The sequence below is a fragment of the Cyclopterus lumpus genome, chromosome 14, assembly GCF_009769545.1.
Source record: "Cyclopterus lumpus isolate fCycLum1 chromosome 14, fCycLum1.pri, whole genome shotgun sequence".
In the NCBI taxonomy this organism is placed as follows: domain Eukaryota; kingdom Metazoa; phylum Chordata; class Actinopteri; order Perciformes; family Cyclopteridae; genus Cyclopterus; species Cyclopterus lumpus.
The window spans coordinates 17,926,942-17,951,133 of record NC_046979.1 but is presented as its reverse complement, the minus strand read 5'-3'; the positions used below and the strand labels follow the sequence as shown (position 1 = coordinate 17,951,133).

Here is a 24,192-nt window from a genome sequence, read left to right as displayed (position 1 = left end):
TATGTTGAGAAATTTGCAAACGATGACATCCATCTTCTTTCAACACATAGAGTGAGTGACTAGAACAAGTTTCGATCATCATTATTGTTATCAAAATGACAATTTCTGCGGCGTTGGATTTAATTTATATAAAAATAGTCGCCCTTCCTGTACAAACTGCAATATTGGTCAGGAAATTGTTCGGCCGCGGAAAAACATGAGGCCGTCGCTCCGGCTGAACTGCGGTGTGAGAAAGAGCCACAACAACATACTCCGCTGAGCCAAAAGCTTCATCCATTATTCACAAGGTCGTCATTGACTGAACACCCAGCCGGCCGTGGCACAGAGAGGGACCGTGGCAGGACTTAGTGCCGGATCTTCAGCTGCGTTCACTCACTCGGAACGACGAGAAATGGAACATTTACAACGTTTCCTGTGTGCAGCTGTATGAAGTTTCCACAATAAAAGAATTGGGGAAAAAACCCAATATGTAACGGGTGTTGTTTGGTTTTTTTTTAAGCAGTGTACCATCCTGACATTCTCTCCATCTGTGACTCTCTAACGCTCCCTCTCTCCCTAGAAAGATGCTTAAACACAAAAGTAGAGAGGTGTCGCATGGAAGAGGCAGTAGAGAGGGTGGTATTACATAACAGGACTGTTGTGGGCGTGTGTGTGTGTGTGTGTGTGTGTGTGTGTGTGTGTGTGTGTGTGTGTGTGTGTGTGTGTGTGTGAAGACAGATTTGAATGTCTGTTTCTATAGCTACAGCACAGAGCGGGAAGAGCTATTGATCAGCGTAATGGAGTCACTTTTCCATTCAACACTTGACATACAGCACAGATTACATCACACGTCACACGTTTCATTCCTACATTTTATAGTGACTGTGCCACAGTTAATAAATGGTATAGCGACTGAAGAGATGCTGGGTTTTGGAGCCCAGTTAATGGTTAGTCTAAAGGTTTCATTGTCGTCGTGGCATCAAGCGACTCCTACGACAATATCTCAGAAAAAAAAAGAAAAAAAAAGTTCTGTCTCCTCCAGTGGAATAAATACAACCTTCTGACCCGGTAACCACAATTCAACAGAGGTTCAAGTGGACTTTTTGTCTCGTGTTGCGTTCTGCTCCGTGGTCAAGCCACAAACGACATGTTTGGAAAACCTTCCCATTGATCCGGACATGTTTCTGCTGGAGCTGAGCGTGGAGCCACCGGCTACTGAAACATGATAGATGAGACATCCCTCGTCGTATGAAACTCCCCTACGACTCTGCTGGGAAGCCCTCCTGAATCACTCTGCCGTGCCCTTGTTTGCTGAAGCAGGCCGCGCGACAGCCAAATAACCACCATTAAACACTTAAAAGACAGAACTGGGACTGGATTGAAGGAGCATCTACAGCCAGCAGTGATGACAGCTCCATCCCTCACGGCTGCAGAGGAGAACTAGAACAGTCGACAGCCACTGTGTGGCCAAATGTGGAGGCATCACCAGAAAACTGTGAGCATCGGTTTCACTTTCATGTCTTTACATCATTTTAATCAAGGAGCCTCAAGCACTAACTGTCACATTAAAACAACTTCTAACGCTCAAAGATCTCCGCTTCAACAGTAGCAGACTTGGATGAGTGGTGGGGCCAGTGTGTCTCATAACCAAGCAATCAAAGTGTCTCTATCCTGTGTTCACAAGGCTTTAATAGCCAATGAAATCTATTTTTACAATGAGACGATCAATGGCTATTTGTTTGGAGGCATATTTGCCTTGATTGACAGGTATCTCACACTTACGTCTTGTTTGCCCCGCCCCCCAACCAAAGCTCTGACTCATCCACACTACATGTATGTTTTTCAGACAGTTTATGATTAGAGCGCGCTAATAGATGGATGGCACCAGGATAGAGAGAAGATTACTTCTCAACAAAAACATGTTGTTCCATATTACTCTCTGCTGCACTGGCGGAGGAAAGTAGCACATATTAACTCTTTCCAACCTGCTAAATGGCCCGCCCTCACTCCCACAGTGGTACTTTAGCATGGCTTGGCTGAACTCCAGTGGTGCGCAACACACTGACAGGATGTACAGAAAAGATCTCTCCCTCTCTCTCCCTCTCTCCCTCTCTCTCTCCCTCTCTCCCTCTCTCTCTCTCCCTCACTGCGACTCGGATTAGGGGAAATCGTTTTGACATACGTGCACGCGCATGTCTCTGTGCACGTGCCACCCCGGCTCTGCCATGCCAAAACGGCCATATTCTGCCTCTTACATAATCTGGCTGTCCTTTGATGTTGCTTTAGCGTCACATGGCACTGAAGCGAGCCAGAGAGGAGGCTGGCTAATTCTCTGAAGGTTACGACGGCCACTGCCAGAGTCTGAAGTCAGCCTGCCACTCTGGAGGTGGCAATAGAGCCGCAGTTTAGGCTCAGAAACTATGGGCTGAGAGCTCATGGGCTCCCTGAGTCTTTGAAAATAAGGGGAACAAAATGCTGGTGTGAGTGATGCAGGGATTTCAACCAGTAAAAACTAGCTTAAACACAACGTGTGCTAAAATGCAAGAGGTTTGAAAAGACCAATGCACATTCTGTTGTTTTCAACTTCGGCTACCAGTGTGCAGCGCCATATTAAAAAACGAATGCCCATCCCATAATAATAACCTATTAATTCACTGTTCAATGTGAACAAAAGGAGAAATGAAAAACGATTAAATATGTTACTAAGAAAGAAGATTTTTGAGGGCCGCTAATAAGCTCATGTTAGCTACAGAAATCCAAACGCATTGTACCTTAGTGATGGCAACTTGGCCCTAGCATCATGTTCCTACTATTTGAAACTCATGTTCAACACTGACCACGTTATTAATGCCTTTCCGACCATCCGGACAGCCCATTCAGCCTGAGAAAAGGTTCTGTATCAAAGAGTCTCAGGTCAGGAGTCCGGTTTATGGTACAATTAGACAAAACTGCTGGGTCATCACATATGGGAGCTTGAAAACAACCGTTTTCATATCTGATATTTTAGAAAGAAAAGGACGAATACTGGACCAACATGTCAACGTGATACATCAAAATGTGGTACAAACCACATCAATCTAATTAACACGTTTTCATCAGCGAAGTCCACAAACACACAAAGTGTCTGTTGAAGATAATTCCCAGTGTACACAAACCACTGAAAGAACAGAGAAGCAGAGGATGAGAGGGAAAATAAGAGGGTTTTGAGGAAGAAGTATTTGTAACTGACTGACTGACACACACACACACGCACACACACACGCACGCACACACACACACACACACACACACACACAAACACTAATAGCCGCCTGGGAGTCTACCACTTATGCTGCTGACTGGACAAATGGGGCAGAGGATGAGTGATGAGAGGTCTGGGCCAGTGAATTGTATTCCTTTTTTTTAAGAACGTACTAATGTGCAGTGTTTCATTTTATTTTAAACAAATATATTTTGTTGTAGTTTGCATGCGTTTTGTGACCTTTGAGACTACCGTCGGTACAACCAACACAGTGCATTGAGAAGATGACGCGCAAGCTCGAGGAGACGGCCGAACAGCAGGGCTGAGCAGAAAGACTTCAGCCTCTTGGGGGAACGAGGCAGCTGTGGGCTTTGAGCGTCCACTCCCCCCACTTTACTCAGCGAGTGGAGGATGTGTGGTCACCGCTTCACATTGAGCCAATAACACAGTTACAGTGGCTGGAGAGAAAGGATGCAATTACAGCCCCGTGTTTGGTAGTCCACTACATTACACTAGACGACACTGGAGGAAGGGTGGGACTGGGTCTGCTGTGTGCTGAGGTGTGAACCGGTTTCAGGGTCAGCGTAGGGGTACCGAGGGAGCGGACAACTGGTAAAGCAGACCTCAAAAAGCTCAACATGGTGACGCTGTATTTTTATTCCCCTGAGTGGAAGGAGGTGGCATCTTCAGCAACCCTTGATATACCCATTTACCCATCCAAGACACACACACACACACACAGGCAGACGCACGATGGGAAATCAAAAGGCTGATGAAATGACAGGTGCATAAAAGGATTGTGCCCTTTTCCCTCAGAAGAGCTCACATAAAGCCTGGATGGAGCCTGTTGTGATGTTAATAGTCTCCGGTTGGACACATCCAGCCTCTCATAATGTGTTTAAGGGCCGCATAAATAAAGACGATTGAATTTGATTTATGGTATGATGAGTTTCATTTCTGCTCATAGCAATGTTACAACTCAAATAGCAATATTAAAGTAGTACACCGACTAGTTTACAGTGCCTGGAGATAGGAAATCATTACCACACAGTTACACATGACCTGATCCAGTTTAGAAAAGTGGACCAGTGACAGATAGATAGATTAGTGTGCTCTATGAAGCATTCACGGTTACTAGCAAAAAGTCTTTGATGAAAAGGCCAATATCATAAAATGTTGCCACAGAATCAGACAGAGAAGAAAAAAAAGAGTCCCAACGCTAAACCCAGAGAGTCCTAATTCGGACTCTTATTTGGAGACTATGGGGTGTAAAAGGTTAATATAGTTTGACATCTTGCAAAAATGCTCAGATTCACTTCCTTGTCTGGGGTTAGATGTATGCAAGCTTAGCTTAGTTAGCATAAAGACGTAAAGAGGAGACCGACAACTTGCAAGATGAGGAGTCACGTGACCAACGAGGGCAGTCAAGCTAGCAGCGCCGCTAGTCAGCTAATCTGCATGCTGAACAGGGTTGGCTGAAGACAGCGTTATCTAACAGATTGTTTTATATATATATATATATATATATATATATATATATATATATATATATATATATATATATATAGCATTAAAATGGTTTCTGGTGGGCAAATTCCATTATCCATCTGTATGCTAAGCTAAGGCTAATCGCTGGCTCTAGTTTCATACTTAGCGTAAAGACATTACATTACATTTCATGTAGCTGACTCTTTTATCCAAAGCGACTTACAATCATACACCGTACACACAGCCACGGGAAGCCATTCAGGGTTATCGACTAGGACTAGCACAGCCGGGGATTGAACCACCGATCCTCTGATTGACAGACGGACCTGCTAACTACTGACCCACAGTCGTCAGAGGGTGGTATAAACCTCCTCGTGCAACTCTCTGCAGGAAAGCCAACTGGCCGAGCTATTCCTTTAAAAACAGCCAATCACCAACATACAATGTGCGGCTACTACAAACCACACTTACAGATATAATAATGTTCTGAATCAGACTGATCATGACATTATCCCTCCTGTGTCTTTGTGAACTAGAGTAACAGCTGCCCACACTTCTGACAGCTTGAACATTGGGTTTCTGTCTCTCCGTCACTCTGAATCACAAAAATCCCTAAACAACCACCACCCGGTCCCCCTCTTCTTCTTCCTCTCCCCTCTCTCTCTGCAGATGAAGGCATGGCAACAGTGGTGACACAACCGAGCTAATCCCAAAAGGCTGTGTCATGTGCCCGAAACTGCCAACACAAACATGCAGCATCTCAACGGAGGCACGAACGGAGAATCACAGCTGCGACACGACGGGACGCGGTGGACGCGCTCACGGCTCTGAATTAACCCATGAAAGAAAACCTTTGTTCTTATTCTGGTCCATGTAAATCATTCTCCTGATATATAATATAATATAATATTTATTTTGTAGGAAAAGTTGCACAAATATACAGTTGGAAACTGAATGAAGTCTGGGTAATTTAAAAAGGAAATCAATGGGGATTTTTCCAAACCCGTTGTTGTTGTTTCGTAACCCGAGAGCGCTGCGAACACCTGACCTGAAAACCGCGCCAAAGTGACAGTACAGTACGACATGTCCGACCGTGTCCACAGCAGAGCACGAAGACCACAACAAAGAGCGGATTAAAAATTCAACATCAGGCAGTTGGTGTCCTTTATAGGATGGAACATAAAGTGCTCCCTCCCGGTAGTAAGCATGACTCACGCTCTCCCTCACTGGGGTTTCTCCAGCTTTGCCCCTTGCTTCTGTGCCCACTGGCCAGCAGCAAGACCCCCCACAACAGCAGACACAAGTTGTTACCCCAATGGGGGAATGAAATGGGGGGTGGGGGGGTTGAATGTCTTGTTATGGACAGCCACGCTGATGCACGCTAATTGGAAGTTCTGAGTAGAGTGTGTTCCCCTGTTGTGCATGTAGCTCAGTTTGTAGCGCGAAGAGGCAGCGAGATGGAGATGGAGATGGAGATGGAGATGGAGATGGAGATGGAGATGGAGATGGAGATGGAGATGGAGATGGGGGGGGGGGGGGGGGGGGGGGGGGGGCTGGGTAATATGGCTCGAGGTAAAGACGAGCGCACAGACAAACGTGAAGCGGTTGAGCGGGGAGGAGCGAATAGACGGGATACGTACTGCTGTAGAGGGTGTCGATCCAGGAGAGCCGGGGCAGGCCACGGGCACTGAGGGGCTCCATCCTCCTTCACGCTCCCCGTCTCAGTCACTCTACTTCCCTTTCTTGTTTCTTCCGTCCTTTCCCCCCCCCCACCCCCCAACCCCCGTCGCTGGCTTTTGCGGTTGGCTCTCTTTTTCTTGTCCTTATCCTCGAAAAACAGCCTTCATCTCGCAGGGAGAAGCTTAAAGAATCATTTGGAATGAATGTCCCAAAAAAAACAGAAGAAGACACCTCCGGGGTCCAACTGGCGAGCGAGTCGTAGAGGAAGTGTATGGGTGAGCGGTGTGTACGGGAGGGAGATTAAACAACTGGCTGGAGACGACCACCGCGCACCGTTGCTAGGGGAAGGGAGAAACACTCCCTCTCTCTCTGTTTGGCTTGCTCGCTCATTCCCATCAACCCCTCCTCTCTCTTCTCTCTCTCTCTCTCTCTCTCTCTCTCTCTCTGTGCAAATGGCTCTTCAGCATCTCTCTCCCTCCCTCCCTCCCTCCCTCCTCGCAGTAACTCTGAAGCGATGAATGATGACGGTGTACCAATGAGGCTCGTGTCAAATGTGAATTATTTTTTTCTCGGCTTAACTTAAGCTAATGAATGGATTCCACATCCAAAGTTACTTCCACCGTCTCCTTCTCTTTTAAGTGAACAGCATTGTTTCCTTCCAGTATTCAAAACTCAAATGCTTTAACTCGACCTCTTGTAAGGTACCTTTAAAAAAAACAAAAAAACATCTTGAGCTTAAAATCTCCATCTTGGTCTCGAGCCACCACCTTTCCTCTCTGTTGCTTATTGTAAAAGAATTGCGTGTGTGTGTGTGTCAGTCACGCACGCACGCAATTTTTTTTGACACACACACACACACAGGGTGTCAGTCCTTCGGCGAGAAAGTGACCTGTTCCGATGTCATCGTGTTTTAAGCTACTCCCATCCTCTTCACCACTCACACACTACTGCCGCGCCCCCCCCCTCCCCCCTCCAGAGGCACATGAATGTGTGTGTACACATGGAGCAACTGTGGCAAGTGTGGAAGCTGACACAATAATGAATAATACTGGTAAAATGACAACAATGGAGCTAAAAAATGTCTTCTAAAATTAAATTGATTTTATGACAGATATAGAAATTAAGTTACAGCACAACCGTCATCGGTTAACTAACGCAGACAAGTCGACATTCTCGTTACACAATTTAGAAATTTCATAGACTGCTTTATTGATTTTCAAACGATCGCTCTGTCAGATTTTAATGGGAGCATTAGCTGGTGGAGCTCCTGTTGCGTCCTGCTGCCAGAAACAGAGCTGACAGCTGATCACCACGCAGTCAGCCTGTCTTTCCACCCGAAACAACTCGCTGTGTCTTTGGAACGCATGTGCTACAGAGGCGAGACATTAAAGACGAGCAGCGCGCCAACGGCAACAAAGCCCGATATGAAGCCCTCCCCTCAAACCCCTGTCGGGTCCACTCCCCCCCCCCCCACCCTCTGTCATCCTCCTCTAACCAGCATGGGGGAGGAGAGACGAGAGGGTTGAGAGGCAGAAAAACTTCAATTAGGCCACAAAGGCTGACAGGAGCCCCCCCCCCCCCCCTCTCCTCCTGCACCCTCAGCAGGAAGAGCACCGGGCCCCGAGCATCGCTCTTTGTCTGGCTACACATCTCGTATGTGCCAGCCGGAGGAAACACACATACATTTAACCACAGGGTTGTGTGTGTGTGCCCCCTGCCCAGAGGTTACATATATGTGTGTGTGCTGGTGTGTCAAGGCATTTAATGTAAGCCTGCATGTGTTAATGTATGTCAGGGTAATATTAATGAATATAAATGTGTCTTTGTGGAGGAAAATGACACTGGCATGCACACCCTCAAGGTTTTGATACACACACAGGTTCATGGAAAGCCAACACAGGGTTGGTGAGTGGCACTTCATCAAAAATAGATTCACCTACTGTACAGCCTCACACATCCTTTGTCTTCAATCTGGGACAAAAGACACACACACACAGGTTTTTGGACGAACCACCACCCCCCTCCTAAATGTCTCATCATAGAGGGGGGCAGAGCCAAACAAAGAAAAGAAGACACATGTGCCATGCTAACACACACTCTCTCTCTCTCTCTCTCTCTCTCACACAAATGTACGTTTATCAAATATTAATGGGCAGTCACGCTGTGTAGTGAAAAGGGCCATTAAGAACTGTCTCTACAACCCGTTGACACACAGATACAGAAACAGAAAACCCACACACAGAGCAGCTTGCACAGGTGAGAGCAGTTGAAGTATCTGTCTCGTTGCAGATGTTTGGGGGGGGGCCTTGCTCTTTCTAGGACAACAACAAAGCTTAGCACATCAGCAATGGTTCGTTCTCCATAAAGGTCAACAGTCCTCCTGTGTGTGTGTGTGTGTGTGTGTGTGTGTGTGTAGCTATCATCCTTAGTGAGTAGGTGTAAAGTGGGAGTAACTAAAAAAAACAGAAAGCCAAAACACAATTCCTCATTACAGCAAGAAATATGCACAAAAAAAAAAAAGGGCCAAAAATCCATACCTCCCTTTGTAATGCCCCTGTGTGCGACCCACTGTACTCCATGAGGCTCAGAGGCATCGTTAGACCTCACAAAGTCAAATGGGAGTCAGATGTCTTCTGTCCTGACTCGGATCAATCACTGCAGCTGAAAAACTGTTCAACAAGCCACCTAATAAGCCTCATTCTATGCACCTAAAATAAAATAAATTGTCATATAGTCCTGTCATATAGTCAGGAGGGAGGTGGTGGTCCATCTCCAGGCCAGTGTGTGTGTGTGTGTGTGTGTGTGTGTGTGTGTGTGTGTGTGTAAGCGTAGCAGCCCACCAGCCAATCAGACTGCCACCCACCACTCTGCTACCCAGATACCCACCCCAATTACTTTTCTCCAACATTTCGACCCAAACCCCCAGGCCTGGTGTTAGTGTTGATGGCACTAATTTCACAGTCACCACCCCAACTCTCAGGGGCAGCATCCACAGAGCGGTGGCAGCACGTGTGTTGATGTGTGCCCCTCTGACCCATAACCCTCCCCCCTTCCCTTGGCACTGCAAAACTAACTGGTTGATGAGAATGAAGTTAATTGGAAATGTGTGTATGTGTGTGTGTGTGTGTGTGTGTGTGTGTGTCTGTGTGTTACGTGAGAGTGAGAGAGTGGGGCTGCACATACAGCAGGTGTTTCCATATGAGTGGCTTAAAAAAAAAAAGAATTCAGAGAAGTACAAATAATTGAGGCTGAAATGTATCTCGCCAAAGCGAGAGGCTGGAAGGAAGTCATCAGTTGAATTAATAATTACTATTATAAATGCAAAAGAAAAGTAGGAAATTATATGATTCTTTCTAAATACTTTATCGTTTTTTTATTTTATTTTAAGGTGGAAATAGTGTCGAGTCCAAAATGTATCGTCAGAAGATAAATGACAGGATGAGTCTATATTCCCGTCAGTGGCTCTGAGAGTAATTAAAGCCATCGTGCTGTGAACTAAATGTTAAATGTCACAGAGATCCAGAACAGCTGTTGTACCAAACCACTGCTAGTGTTAACATAGCTCTTATACCATGAATCTTATACCAGCGTAACATTCTTTGCAACATTTGGCATTGAAAGGATTTCAATATTCTCTGATTATTCCAGAAGGAAACTAAAACTGAAAACACGTCTGTACTCGACTTGTTGTTGGTGTATACGATTGGCCCTGAACATCCGTTTAATTCACAATGTCAACACGGCGGCGAATGCCAACAAAAGGACAATATATCATGAAATTCTCTAGCTACATGTTTTTTTAGACACGTCCCTTTGTTTTTTTGTGTGTGGTGTGGTGTGGTGTGGGGGGGGGGGATGGTGGCAGGGACGAGCACCGAGGACGATGCATTATTAAAAAGCCCAGAGTGCACCAGTGATTAACGTCGGCTTGTTAAATGGGAATGCCTGAAATCATCTGGGGCGTTTGTTATTGACTGCTAGATTCTATTGTATTTTTAAGTGAAACGGTGATGAGCCCCGCGGGTTCTCAAATAAGTCATTTGTTCATCTGTGTTCGTCAGTCACTGTATTCTCCATCAAGTCCAGGTTCTATCACTGAGGAGTCAGTCATTCAGCCAACAATTCCTTCTTTGATACCACCATTCCTTCTTCATCTACTCCAGTGTGTGTGTGTGTGTGTGTGTGTGTCGTATCACAGTATGTGCTCTGGCAGTGAGATCCTCCCTCACCTCATTTGCCCTGAACCCCCCCACCAACTCCTTCACCGTCCAATTATCTGGAACGGACCCGTCTGGCCGACCACTGTGTGTGTGTGTGTGTGTGTGTGTGTGTGTGTGTGTGTGTGTCTGCTGTTTCAATATTAAAAGGCAGCCTCGGATTTATGAGATGATGGATTGTTAAATACAATCCTGCACCCGTTTTTGTCAAAGAGAAAGACTGAAGAAGGGACAAAGAGATTGTGTGTGTGTGTGTGTGTGTGTGTGTGAGAATGAGAGAGAGAGTATTCATCCCATGCCAGATGAATTCACTTTGATCTATTGAGGTCAATGTGGAAATCATCTGAATCATGCTGTGATTGGACAGACACCAGATAAGACACACACACACACACACACACACACACTTTGTGGTACAGATCAGCTTCGCTTCCCCTCTTGCAGGGAGCTTGTCTCTCGATGCAGTTGCTGTGCAGTTGCTGCATTTGTTTGTGAGCGTAAGTGCGTCCACTCAACAAATTGACTTCTGATCGCAGACTGAGCGCCTGCCCTGAAGCACAAACACACAAGCCATTAATGAGGTGGCCGATGTCTGGATGAAGACCTACTGCACCCTAGTGTTGAGTTCCTGTCAACACTAGGACTCAAGTAGAGACCTCGAGTAAAGGAATGGATGAGTAGGGATGGTCTGCAACAATTTTGCTCGCGTTTTACTTCATTTTAAACTTCAAGTGTATTTTCTTTTGCTTCTACATGTGTAACATCAACAGGTTGTGTGTTGGACTACTACCTGAGGGCTAAGAGCGAGTGAACCTAGAATCATAAACTGTGCCTGAACGCTTCATGTGTGGGAAGAACAAGTGTGCTGAAGCTGCTGCTCACGTTACACATCCAGTGTAAACACGGTGTGACACTACTCACAAACATGAGAGAGGATGAAGATGGGGAATAATTTCATCGCTCTACAGAATTATATTTGTGTAAGCACTTATTACCAACGCAGTCCCTAACATTGGAATAATCAAAACAAAAAAACAGACCCTGAAAACACGACAAAATGGAAACAACCGGTGAAACTGCCATTGTTACAGATGTCCACACGAGGGTGCTGTGTCCCCTGCATCCCACAATCCCAATGGAGCCCCTCCAGTTAGGGTCTGCTCTCACTTGCAACTGTTTAGTCTGACAGCATGTGACTGCAGTGCAGTGATAAAGTGTGGCACAGGTGAGTGAGCTTCATGCTGGAGCTGCAGAGGGATTGGTCAGGCAGCCGTCAGGTCGCCTGCGTCGTCGGGACAGGGTACAGCGCACGCCACCACGCGACGGAGAGCGAATAAGCATCCGCGACGGCTTGGAGTCACTCTGACAGCTATTTCTGGCCCCTGCAGAGTTAATGCATTCACACAGCATCGCCCTCATTCAGTGCAGAGCGAAACCCACAGGTGACCGCCGAGAGGGCGGAGAGGTTGCGATCGGAATCCACGATGAGCCATGAAACCCTCTTTGCACGGCGCCAAAACCACACGCCATGAAACAAAGGCAGTGCTCTGAGAAAGATGCAGAATTAGTGGCCTAAGGAGGTAATCCTGAGCGCAAACAGTCGTTTGCCAAGACCCGAACCTGCGGCTGGAAAGAGACAAACCAACAAAGCCACACGGGGAGTTTCTCAACACTGTAGCTTGAACACAATGAACGGAAGACGACTTTCTACTGAAGGGATCTTCCTCCAGGTATAATGCCTTTACCTTTAATCCAAGACCTGCAGGCTCAGATTAGCTGGTTTCCTACACAGGATCACTCACACACACACTCTCTCACACACACACACACACACACACACACACACACACACACACACAGCTAACCTGAAACCTTTCTCTGAGCCTGGACATCGACTCAGTCAAATAACCGGTACGGTAGCTTTCACAGCCTGATTGTCCCATAGTGCATAATTACCTATTATGATAATATACTGTTGCAGCGGCACTGGAGCACCAAGTGGTTGTTCTAATATCAGTTCACCCATCTGTGTATATGTTTTCTATTCCAACCTAGCGCTCAGAGGAAGTGAAAGTGATGAGCACAGCAAAGGAAGTCCTCAAGACATTAACCCTCAAGACATTAACCAGCGCACACTGGGACAGAGAACTGAGAATGCCAGAACAGGTGCGTTAAAGACATGAAGGCCGACGTTTCATCGATTCCTCTGGTGTGCAGCCGACAACAAAAATAGCTTTCTACGTGACAAGAGCTGGCAAGACATTATATCTTAATTTACTGAGAAAGAATAACTTGGTGTTCAGGGAGGCGGGTCTTGAGAAGGTGTCTTGCTGTAACATCTATGAAAGCCAAAGGTCGGCGCCAAGTCTCCTAAAAGCTTTTCCAGGGAAAGCAGCTCGCAGCTCGAGCTCCAAAAGTCATGACCGAATGCAAATGGATACAGATGAAACAACAAGTTTTAGGAAATAAAGCTCAATCTAGTGAGAAAAGTAGCCAAGTCAGCAACACTGACAGGTGTTACAATTTTCAGTGTAAATGGTAACATATCATTCTCACTTGTCGGCGGTTAGTCTCATGTTGTGCAATTAAGGTTTAATCTAAAAACATATCTTGATTGTGAATGATATTAATAAAACTTATTCGTACAACACACAGCAAAGTGTTTCCCAGGCAGAACCAAAGGTGCGCATACAATGCCAGATACGCGCACATTTCCACATACACGCGCGCGCGCGCACACGCGCACGCACGCACACACACACACACACACACACACACACACACACACACACACGAGTAAATCCGAGCGAGTTCTGCTAACTACAAGTCAGATGGGATCTAACAGGATGTAACTGTTTCTTTGACTTCCTGACGCACAATGAGTGCATGTGCAGAATGCTGAGGCGGGTAAACGGGCAGGTAGCCAGTCCAATCATTACATTCAGGTCAAATTGAATGATTGGACGGGCTCATTTTAGTTCCACGACAGCCACGGACACCAGATTTTTTCTCTCTCTTTTTTTTTTTTTAAACAAATGTTTAAAACAGTTCAAGATCCAGACTCTATTCGCCACGACTGCCATCTGACACGGTAACAAGCATTAGGAACTCGTGGCTACTGAATGTCAACGTCAAGTCTCCTCAAACCCGTGAACCCATAGGAGACAGCTGAATGAGACAGACCATGATTTTAAGACCCAACCCAACAAGTCAGCATGGTGACCACTGGCCGGCCAACACTTAACTTCCTTCTGCAACGAGGAAGACACAGAAAATACAACTTGTATTGTGTATACAGGCAGGAAAAATGTTTCTTAATAAGCATTTACATAATTTCCTTCTCTTTCTGATGTGGAATATATATTTATAAAAATCTATGAATAAATTTAAATTAAATTAAAAGAAATTAATAATTATATAATACATAAAGTATATTTTTTATATATATATATATATATATATATATATTAATTAAATACTTTTTTTTTTTTAACTGGCTTTAAGCCCTACATTATAGAGATCCAAAGTGTTCAGTATAAAATAGATATTAGTTATTATCAAATAAATAGTCATATGAACAAATCGTGTAAAGAATATAATGAATACTTTTTTTGAGGTTGCATGATCAAAAGGTTGCATTCAGACCACCCTCCAGTCAAAGTGGGAGTAGCTGCATGAATTATTTGGGAGTAATGAACTGATATATGCGGCCGTGCACGGCCACTGTGTCTGAGAAGAACACACACACACACACACACACACACACACACAGTCTCCATGGCAGCCATAGCAGTCAGCCAATCAGAGGAGGCCTGGTGTTTTCTCTAATTTCAGACAGAGAGGAAAGTTTAAATCTAAATGTCACTTTTTTTTTTTTAAAAAGGAGCGTGTGCAAACAAGCTGTGCCGTTATTATTTTCATAATATCCTTCTAGCTAACGTGCTTTGCCTTCACTTACAAATCAACAGTAACGGGATCAATTCATTGACGTCTCTTTCACGTAGAGCTCACCAGCGGTCACTCCGTGAGTCAGTTAACTGACAGGAAACCCACCAATCTCTGCCGCCCCTGTATCGTGCGGCTGCTCATCTCAGTCTGAGGGACTCTCATATGAGGAATGAGTTTGCGTTGTACTTTCCTGTACCCCCCCCCCCTCCCCCCCCTCCCCACTCCACCCAAGCCTCAATCTGATAGGCGGGGTGACTGTGGGTCAGTGGTTAGCAGGTCCGTCTTTCAATCAGGGAGTTGGCGGTTCAATCCCTGCCCTAGTCAATGTGTCCTTGAGCTAGACACTTAACCCTGAATTGCTCCCTGTAGCTGTGTCTACGGTGTATGAATGTAACACGATTGTAAGTCGCTTTGGATAAAAGCGTCAGCTAAATGAAATGTAATAATGTAATGTAATAATAATGTAATGAAATGCGGCGAGTGAGAAAGCTGGGTCAGTTTGTTTGGCTGGTTTTTGTTTATAGGATGGAAGGAAGACTCAGAGCAAGTGAGGGGAAATCCAGCTCAGCCCTGTCTCGAGGGAAATCAGAACAGCAGCACGGGAATGAGGGGAGAGGGGGCGGGGGGTTATGCTTCAAGTCCAGTTGACCAGAACCCTTGGCTGCTCCTCTTAATGTGAAAACCAGGGTAGTCTTGAAACGAAAACCCCTGGGAGGCCCACGCCTTTGTTGGTTGGAGGACAGTGTGCCGATGTCCCTTTAAAACAGAGAGCTGGTGGGAACTCAGGTACCATTAGCAAAGGCTCCACTATGAAGCCCCTAACTTGGTGGAAACAATATATTTTTTTCTCCATTTCAACTGCTTTCATTGCTCGTCAGTCTCGGGAGTTGGTGGTCGTGGCTGCTGACGTCAGCAGACTGCAGGTGGAGAACGCGTCACACGGTTTCATGTGGGGTGACAGAATCTACACCGAATGTTATTTTGAAACTGAAGCAAATCATGAGAAGATGAAAGAAAAAAAAAAACACACTTCTGTTAGTCACATGAAGTGTATTACTGTTGATTGCTATCACAAACATAACGAGTCACGCAGGATTTAGAGCAAACTGAGGACAAAGGTATATATATTTATAACATGCAATAAACTGAGACACAGCTCTAGAATGGATTTTTTTTTGTACGTGTGCATGTGCCTTTGTATGTGCTGTGCTAGCTATAAATGTAGATATGAGAGCACCAGGCAATATTAAAGTTTTACCCTTGCATTTCTCACCTACGATAGAACTGAGGTCAACTCCTGCATCCCTCTCAGAAAACAAGCAATGATGCTGCAATACCCACACCTCCTACTCTATTGCAGAGACATCCGGTCTGCCCGCCCGCCTGCACTACGACGACACACTCATCACCAAGGTAACACTGAGACAAGTCAGACCATAAATAGTACTTTAGTTGTGAAGATTTAAAAGGATTTCACTTTGAAAAGATATTTGAATGTGAAAAACCTGTCCCATTGTTGCCATCGCTGTGTTGCTGAAGTTTATAGGGTAGCTGTTAAACAGTAACAGCAGCCATATATTTACACACATACATTTGGATTACAAAACACATGGAAGGAGAGTGGAATGGAATGAGCCACGGGAGGAGGTCAACAGGAAGCCGACCTGCTGCAGCAGCAGCCACATATCTACCTGAGCTCCGCAGCAGCTGTTGCCTGGGAAATATCTCAGCTCAGCCAGAGTTTTGGGAGAGATTTACCCTGCTTGGTGTTTTTTTCTTCTTCTTGCCTACATTCTCAGAGGGCCGCCTGCCGCGGCGTAAAAGGCCTTCACTTTGCAGTAAGACGCTGCAGTAACCCGAGCTGCCCGCTGAACCAGCACACGAGGCCTCAAAAGCATGAACAACTTTAATTCACCAATGAAATAGTCCGAGCTGCCATTCACACCACAGAGTGTTAAAATGGAAACAATATGACAGGCCCACAGTCCCCTTCTTGTGCGCATGCTATTCAGGACGGGCCTGGACAAGCCCTGCTTATCTGAGGGAAAAACGAGCCAACCCTGAGGAGCGGAGGATTATGTGTCATATTCCGCAATCAGTGACAAGAACAGGTTTGTCCTCCATTTTTTCCCCCCTTTTTGAGCAGCACCTCCGGTGATCAACAGCAGCCATTAACCGGTGTTCTTTTATTAATACGCCAAAGGTACCCAGAGACATGAAAACTAAACCCTACTAGCAGGATGACATCATGTGCCTGGTGAGGGTTTTACTCATCACTTTACAGAAGCAATTCGTCGTGCCTAAAACAGCAACACTGGAGGAAGAATAATGACCTAATATTGTGAGATAATCACTGTGAAAATAATCAGGTGATATTATTTTAAAGCAACTAAAAAGCGTGACTCCTCAGCGCTAACATTAAAACATGTTGTTCCCTAGTTGTATGTTTTGGCAGGGCCCTCACGCCAGACTTTAATTCCAAAATGATACGTCCACAGTCCAGCACCTGAATATCAGGTACTAGTATTTATGTAATGATTTATGTAATGACTCATTGCCCTCAAGGTTGTTTTTTAATAATTACTAAACACTTTTTATTAATTTAACATGGAATTTTAAATTCAGAGCACATCTATTATGATACACTGCCAGTAGTTTTGAATGTAGCACCTTTAAAAAGTTGTGAAGTGTACTGTGTGTTTTTTGTTCTTGCTCTGCTGCTTTCTGAGCTACCAGCTGAGAGAGAAGTGTGGTAAGGGAAGCAGGAAACTGTGCTCTACTTTTGGCTGAAACCGCGTGGCCAAATCAACGGCGAGTCGTCACACTTTACTGGGAGGAGTGCAGAAATAGAAACACAATTCTCTGCGCAGATCAAAGTTGCAGTGGGCTGAAAATATAAACAATGCATTACGATTGCTCCCTCATTCTACCTTGAGCTGGCTGGCACTCTCCATAGAAAGCTTTAAATCGTTAGGAGAGCTGATAGCTGCCTGCTGCATGCTGGCACTACTGGACTGAGCCGAACCAAAACAAACGGCAGTTTGGCATGAGTCACCTCTGACTCATGCCTTAGAGAGGCCTGACCTATGGCTCAGACACACATGAACCGATGGATGACCTCTTCCCAGCAAACGCGCGTCACACAAAGGCCTCGGCGTGAGCAAGACTTTTGCTCAACATCGTTTCAACATCTAAATCAAACAAACAGAGAGAGCCTTCATCCATCAATTTGATACAAAGACAGAGCTTTAGCTTCAGTATTGCACTGGTGTCTAGTTGTTACAGAGACGATGCTATGGACCTGAAGGTCTCACTCTGCTCCGGCTAATAATACTTCTATATTTTGGGCTTCCGGCTTCAAATACTGAAGCCAGACATGTTCCGATATCCTTTTATATAACTCAGAACAGTTCAAATGCAGCAAATCGCTTTAGTTATCATTAAATACCATTGACGGAACCGCAAAAAAAAGGGAAGAAATGTGCGAACAATTAGTACTAAGCCACGAATAATCCTCAAACAGTAAAGGGACGGACAGACTGGGAAGACTGTGTCACAAAAGATTTAGTCTGCTCAAAGAGCCTTCCGCAATCTATTCTCATGCTCAAGTCATTGAATCTCGACTCATGACATGCAGACAATCTACGTCTATGTTGCCACACTTTATTGAGGAAGTTTCAAAGGAGTGCCTCAGCATCGTTTGTGTGAGTCCTGCATCCTGGATTAGCCTTCACATTGTTAGCACTGGGGTATCCCCCCCACCCCATCGTCCTATAAAACTACAAATACTAACAAAACATTGGCAATGCTTTGATTTCGGTTCCAAAGCGACGGGAGTATTCCCGATGAGCTGACGCTTTAAAGAGAGCAGTTAGATGAAAGCTAACATAGCTTAGCACAAAACACTGGGAACCGGGGAAAACAGCCAGCAGCGTTCTGTCTGAAGGTTAAAAAAAAAAAGCAGTAACTTCCTGGAGTTTTGCTGGTTGCCTGGCAACCTCACAGTCACGACAAGACTCAAGAAAGCAGCAAGATGATTTGAAACCATAAGACAATCAGGTTTGCCGTACTTTCATAAATCTTGTCCAGAAAGCGAATAAGCGTGTTTTCCAAAATGTCAAACTATTCCTGAAGACCACCTTGTAACCCAAAGCTCGTCAGGGAGCTTTGAGATACATTTTATCAACCTTATTATTTACATTTAAGAAGTGACAGATTATCAGATTTTGTGTTGTGGCTGTGATATTCATAATGTAACTACATTATTGGCTCTGATGTTAATTATGCAGGAACCTTCATCACCTTACTAATGCAAAAAGAAAATGAAGCAGTATGATAGTACTAGGACTAGGATGTTTTAGCATTATTGATATCAATAACAATTTTTTTAATTATCTATAAAAAAAGAAACAAGACAATCTTGTGGCTGGTTTACATCGCGGTTCTCTTTATTACTTGAACCCGTGGATTTAAGGATTATCTCAGGTGTCAACAATACCCTTATCTTCCAATCCCAACTGCACTGCAGCTCCCATGGGGCTGATCTGACACCACTACAGACCTCTTCATGTTTTGGCCCTGAAACCAGTTCCCAAAGGTCAGACCCCAGGTCCCAAAGGTCAGTCTCCTGGAGAGACAACTAAATGTGGACTGTGTCACAGAAGACTTAGTGCACACTAATAGAGCAGCATATGGACTCTTGAATCATCCCAAAGCACATAGACAGACTACTCAGGCCCAGTCAGAGGTGAACCACAATACCTACATGATTCAAAAACACCACAGGGATGCTGGAGCATTGGTTTTACACAGGAGATAACACCGTGGTCAGTATGGTGGTTGTTTATTTGTCCCCGTTTACCTTGAAAATGTTATGTTGCAGCAGACTTTGTGGTTCAAGGTATTAGCTCCCTTAGTCAGGAGCCGGTCCTGAGCCAAACTCCGGCACAGTCTCTTGTTTCCTGGTGTCTGCACCAAATAAAAGAGCTGTCTGGTGATGGCAGGAGGAAACAACGACCAGAAATTAATAAAAACCACATACCACTGTTGATTAAATCGTAAGTCACAGTGGAGTGTGGGACAGTGAATGGGGCTGTGCTAAAATAGTGACCAGCTGGTCAGACTGTGCACATCGATGGTGATCAAAGTCTTTTTTGATAGAGCACATTGACTCAAACTGACCCTGCCATCTGTGAAGATGCTTTAGTTCCCTCATGTCTTGCCTTGCCGCCCCCCCTCCCCTCAAATTAAATTAGCTCCACTTAAACCAGATCCCCACCCAGACGTCTCAAGAATCAAGACTTGGTGTTTTACTACCGTGTCTTTACGCCCTGACGTCTCGTTGCATCGCCGGCAATAAGTCCAACGGGGGCCGTGACGTCACGGTGCTCACCTACAGAAGAGGAGTCGTCATGCTCCGAGCTCAGGTAACCGTCACTCCGCCGGTCAGGGGTGCTGCACCCGGAGCCGCGCGACGCTCTGCGCTGAATCTGCGGGAAGGACGGGGACAGCCGGCCGTCGTCGCCGGAGTCGAAGTCCCTGCTGTGGCGGAAAGGCCGCCGGGCGTCCCGGTAGCCGCCGGACGTCCTCTGGTTGTCCCTCGCCGCGGCCTTTGGTGCCAGCAAGTTATTCCTGACGAAGTTCTCATTCAGCTCCCCATCTTCGTATTCCCGGTCGCCGTCCGCCTCGTTATCGTTCGGTTGACGCACGGTAGCAGGGGTCGGGTCCCTCTGCTGAAAGCTGGGTTTCCGCGGAGGCACCGGGGTGGGGACGGGCTTGCCCGGCTTGAACCTGCTTCGCTCCCAGCCGAAGGAGCTCAGGACGCCCGGCGCGTTACCTGCCGCGTGGAGCTTCACGCCCCCGGGCTCGGGCACCTTGGTCCTCTGCCCGTCGCCCTCGTCCTCGCGCCGCGTCAGTCCCCGAGCATCCCCCGTCTTGCAAAAGCCAAACGCGTTCGCGTTTAAGTTTTCATCTTTTCCGCGAAACCTCAGCGGGTCGTGTCTCTTCTGTCGGGCCATGGTGGTCTGCAGGTAAATCACCTTGAATTTCTCCTCCGCCAGCGCCTTCTGGAGCCTCTTCAGGTTGGTCTTACTCGTCTCCAGCTCCGACTCGATGTCCTCCACCGAGTTCAAGTCCATGTGAGGGACTTTACCGTCGGGGAACTCGTTCCTCCAGTGTTTTGCAAATTCCTCCTGTTCCCACATATCGATGTTCAAATCGGGCTTTCCGCCAGCCGCACTCCCGTAGAGAAACTGTTCTGTGTCTGCGCCTCTTCTCCGACAGTTAGCGGGGTGTCTGTCGCATTTGTCCACCTTTCTCTGCTTCTAACCAAAAATATAAAATAAAAAACAGTCTGTCAATATTAACTGGACCGTTTTCTGACCATCTTCCACCTCCCACGCGGACAAACAGCGGGCGCGCACAGTGAGTGATGCGGATAACAAGTTTGCCACTCCGCTGAAAAGTTTCGAGACTTCCTGGATTGAGACGTGCTGCCTTCAGGTGCTGCTCGGGCAAGAGTGTTATCTATATAATTGTATGTTGGTACAAGCATATGTGTTTGGCTTTCTTTTAAGAAAAAATTAAAACAAAAGCACATTGTTCCTTTAACTTCAGGATTTAACAATCCCCCACAGATACATGTTCTACTTTCTGCTAGAATGCCAAATGTGTTGTAGGTCAAGTTTGTAATACTAGAATAAATGAGAAAAAGCAGGTTGAAATGCAAACGACACAATCGATCAGGGGTGAGCAATTATTTTTCCCAGGGGGTCACATGAGGAACAGAAAATATTGTGGAGGGCCGGGCCAATAGCCTGAAATCATTCACATTCATTTAGTTTTTCTTTGTAAAAAGAGGTAAATTGCATTGTTTTGACAAGCTGTGACTGCTTAGAGTAGATGTTATGATTATTAAGCAATGAAAAAGTGAGATTGCCTTACAAGAAATGTCATTTATTCAATCACATTTTCAAAAAACAATGGTACACAAAATAAGAATGTTTTTACCATTTGTGACTTGCTCTAGGGCTGGGCCCTCTAACGGTAAAACACCACGACACAACAGTTTGTTACACAGAAACAATTTGTAACACTAATAATTGTACATTTATAAAATTACACCTGCCGAACTGCGTGCTGGGTACAGCTCGCTATCACAACAAGAATAAACTCCTTCGCTACATTAAAAAACGGAAAAGAGCGATGCAGGAGGAGGAACGAGAGACGGAGATGCACCAATACAACTTGTCCCAAGAGAGGAGCTGCGTCTACCGTCTGCAGGGTTTCACTTATTTTTTTCTTGTTCAGTGACAGAAATCTAGTCTCTGTTGGGCTTTAACAAGTGTATCAGAGTCAGGCTGAATGTCTGAGGTGGCTATGCGAAGCACAGCTGACAGATGATCATCAGTGAGCGAGGATCTATATACTTGGATTTGTTAAACTTCATCACATGTTTGTTCACATATGTAGGTCGAACCAAAGAGAACCAACATTTTCTGGGCGTGTCTCCTCATGTTTGGAAACTTCTCCTCCTTGAGAGAGAAGTAAAAATCCATCAGTGACTGACTTGAAGTGGTCGGCCAGTACATCAGACTGCAGGTCAACGAGTTCCAGCTGAACATCACTGGGTGCATTATCCACACTGCAGGTAAAGGGAGAGGCGACCATGTGCCTTTCATCCTCCACTGTTTTGAAGTCTTCAAATCGCCTTGAAAACTCACCATGCAGTGCTAACTTGGATGAGTACTTGCGGAGGCGATCAGCTGATGGTGTGACTTCTTTCGGGGTTTGCATGTGAGTGAGAGTGTTGCTCTCAAGTTGGCTTGAAAGAACCTGCAGCGTTGTCATGAAAGCCTTCACCAGGCTGTGCATCTCATGATGCACAGCCTGCCTTAGTGTTCAGTTCATTCATCAGTAATAATAATAATAATAATAATACATTTATTTATATAGCACCTTTAAAAACAGAGTTTACAAAGTGCTCTACATATAAGCAAGGTAAAAAAATAACATCAATACAAGTAAACATTTCAGAAAATACATGAGGCTATGAACACAATAGAGGAATAGAAAATTACAAATACAAAATAAAGCAGCACAGACAAACTAAAATAGGGGAAACAAGGAGAAACTGCATAAAAGGACGACATCACTTAAAAGCAGTTCTATAAAAATGGGTTTTAAGAAGTGATTTAAAAGAAGCTACTGATTCTGCTAGTCTTATCCCCTCAGGTAGGTCGTTCCAAAGTCGAGGGGCTCTGATAGCAACCAGTGCAGTCACATCCACAGCAAATGCTACATCTGCCATCCAGTCCCCATCCGAGAGCTCTGGGATGTCTTTGCCTTTCTTTTCACAAAACTCCTGAATCTCTGCTTTCAGGTCCCAACATGTTTTCAGCACTTTGCCCAGGCTGAGCCATCTGACAGTTGAATGGTAACCAATGTCTCCATGTTCAGAGTCATGCTCCTCCAAAAGCAAAACAAACTGCCTGTGATTTAATGCTCGTGCCCAGAGGAAATTTACTATTTTAGTTACATCGGTAACACGGCTCACTTTTAGCACTGACTTGCACAACACATGCTGATGTATAATACAATGTAGAAAATACACATTTCTGCTCTCGGTTGATTTAAGTAACTTTGTCTTGCATCCGTTTCAAAAGTCCAACCCTTTTCCCCTTTCAGATTTGGACATCCATCGGTTGTGACACCTGCCAGTCTGTCCCATCTCAGTCCAGCTCGTCCCTGCAGTTACCTCCGTAAACCGATCGCTCCCCGTCGTCGTCCCTCTCATTGGCCGCAGTGCTGCCAGCTCCTCTATAATCTTGAAGTCTTTCGTTATCCCACGGAAAAAGTAACTGGGTCACGGACATCACAGCTCTCGTCCAAAGCTAAGGAGAAAGTCAAAATGTGCCACCTCACGTTGCAGCTGAAGCTCCAGATACCTCGCCATGTCCTCGATCTTTCTCGTCACGGTTCGTCAAATGCATCTTTTTTTTCAGGGCATATTAGCACCGCAGAGTCCAACAAGCACTCTTTAATGAACTCCCCCTCCGAGAATGACTTGCTGTTTTTAGCGATTTTGTGGGATATCACAAAGCTGGTCTTGGTTGCTGCATCACTGGATGTGTGAAGCTTGGTAAAACAGCCTAAAACAAACCTGCAGCTTCACCTTCAGCTCGTCTTCTGTTGGTTTCCTCGATGTTAAAGGAGCCTGGCAGGTCTTCAGGGCCATCCGACCTCTGCAGCTCCTCCAGAATGCAGCTGCTCGACTGGTCTTCAACCTAAATTCACCCACACTACTCCACTCCCTTCACTGGTTACGAGTGGCTGCCCGCATCCGCTTCAAAACATTAGTACTAGCGTACCGTGCTGCGAACAGATCGGGTCCAGTCTACACCCAGGACATGGTCCAACCTTACACCAGGACATGGTCCAACCTTACACCCAGGACATGGTCTAACCTCACACCCAGGACATGGTCCAACCTTACACCCAGGACATGGTCTAACCTCACACCCAGGACATGGTCCAACCTCACACCCAGGACATGGTCCAACCTCACACCCAGGACATGGTCCAACCTTACACCCAGGACATGGTCCAACCTAACACCAGGACATGGTCCAACCTTACACC

At 45.7% G+C, this 24,192-nt stretch overlaps 1 protein-coding gene across 1 annotated transcript in view; it reads right to left on the bottom strand.

Moving 5' to 3' along the window:
- abr (ABR activator of RhoGEF and GTPase) overlaps positions 1-21,040 on the bottom strand; it is a 97,449-nt gene extending 76,409 nt beyond the window's left edge. Inside the window, exon 1 of the mRNA XM_034549559.1 lies at positions 19,946-21,040. Coding sequence (XP_034405450.1) covers positions 19,946-20,756 — 811 coding nt within the window. The 5' untranslated portion in view covers positions 20,757-21,040. The remainder of the gene's footprint in view (positions 1-19,945) is intronic.
- Between the last annotated feature and the right edge of the window lie 3,152 nt (positions 21,041-24,192).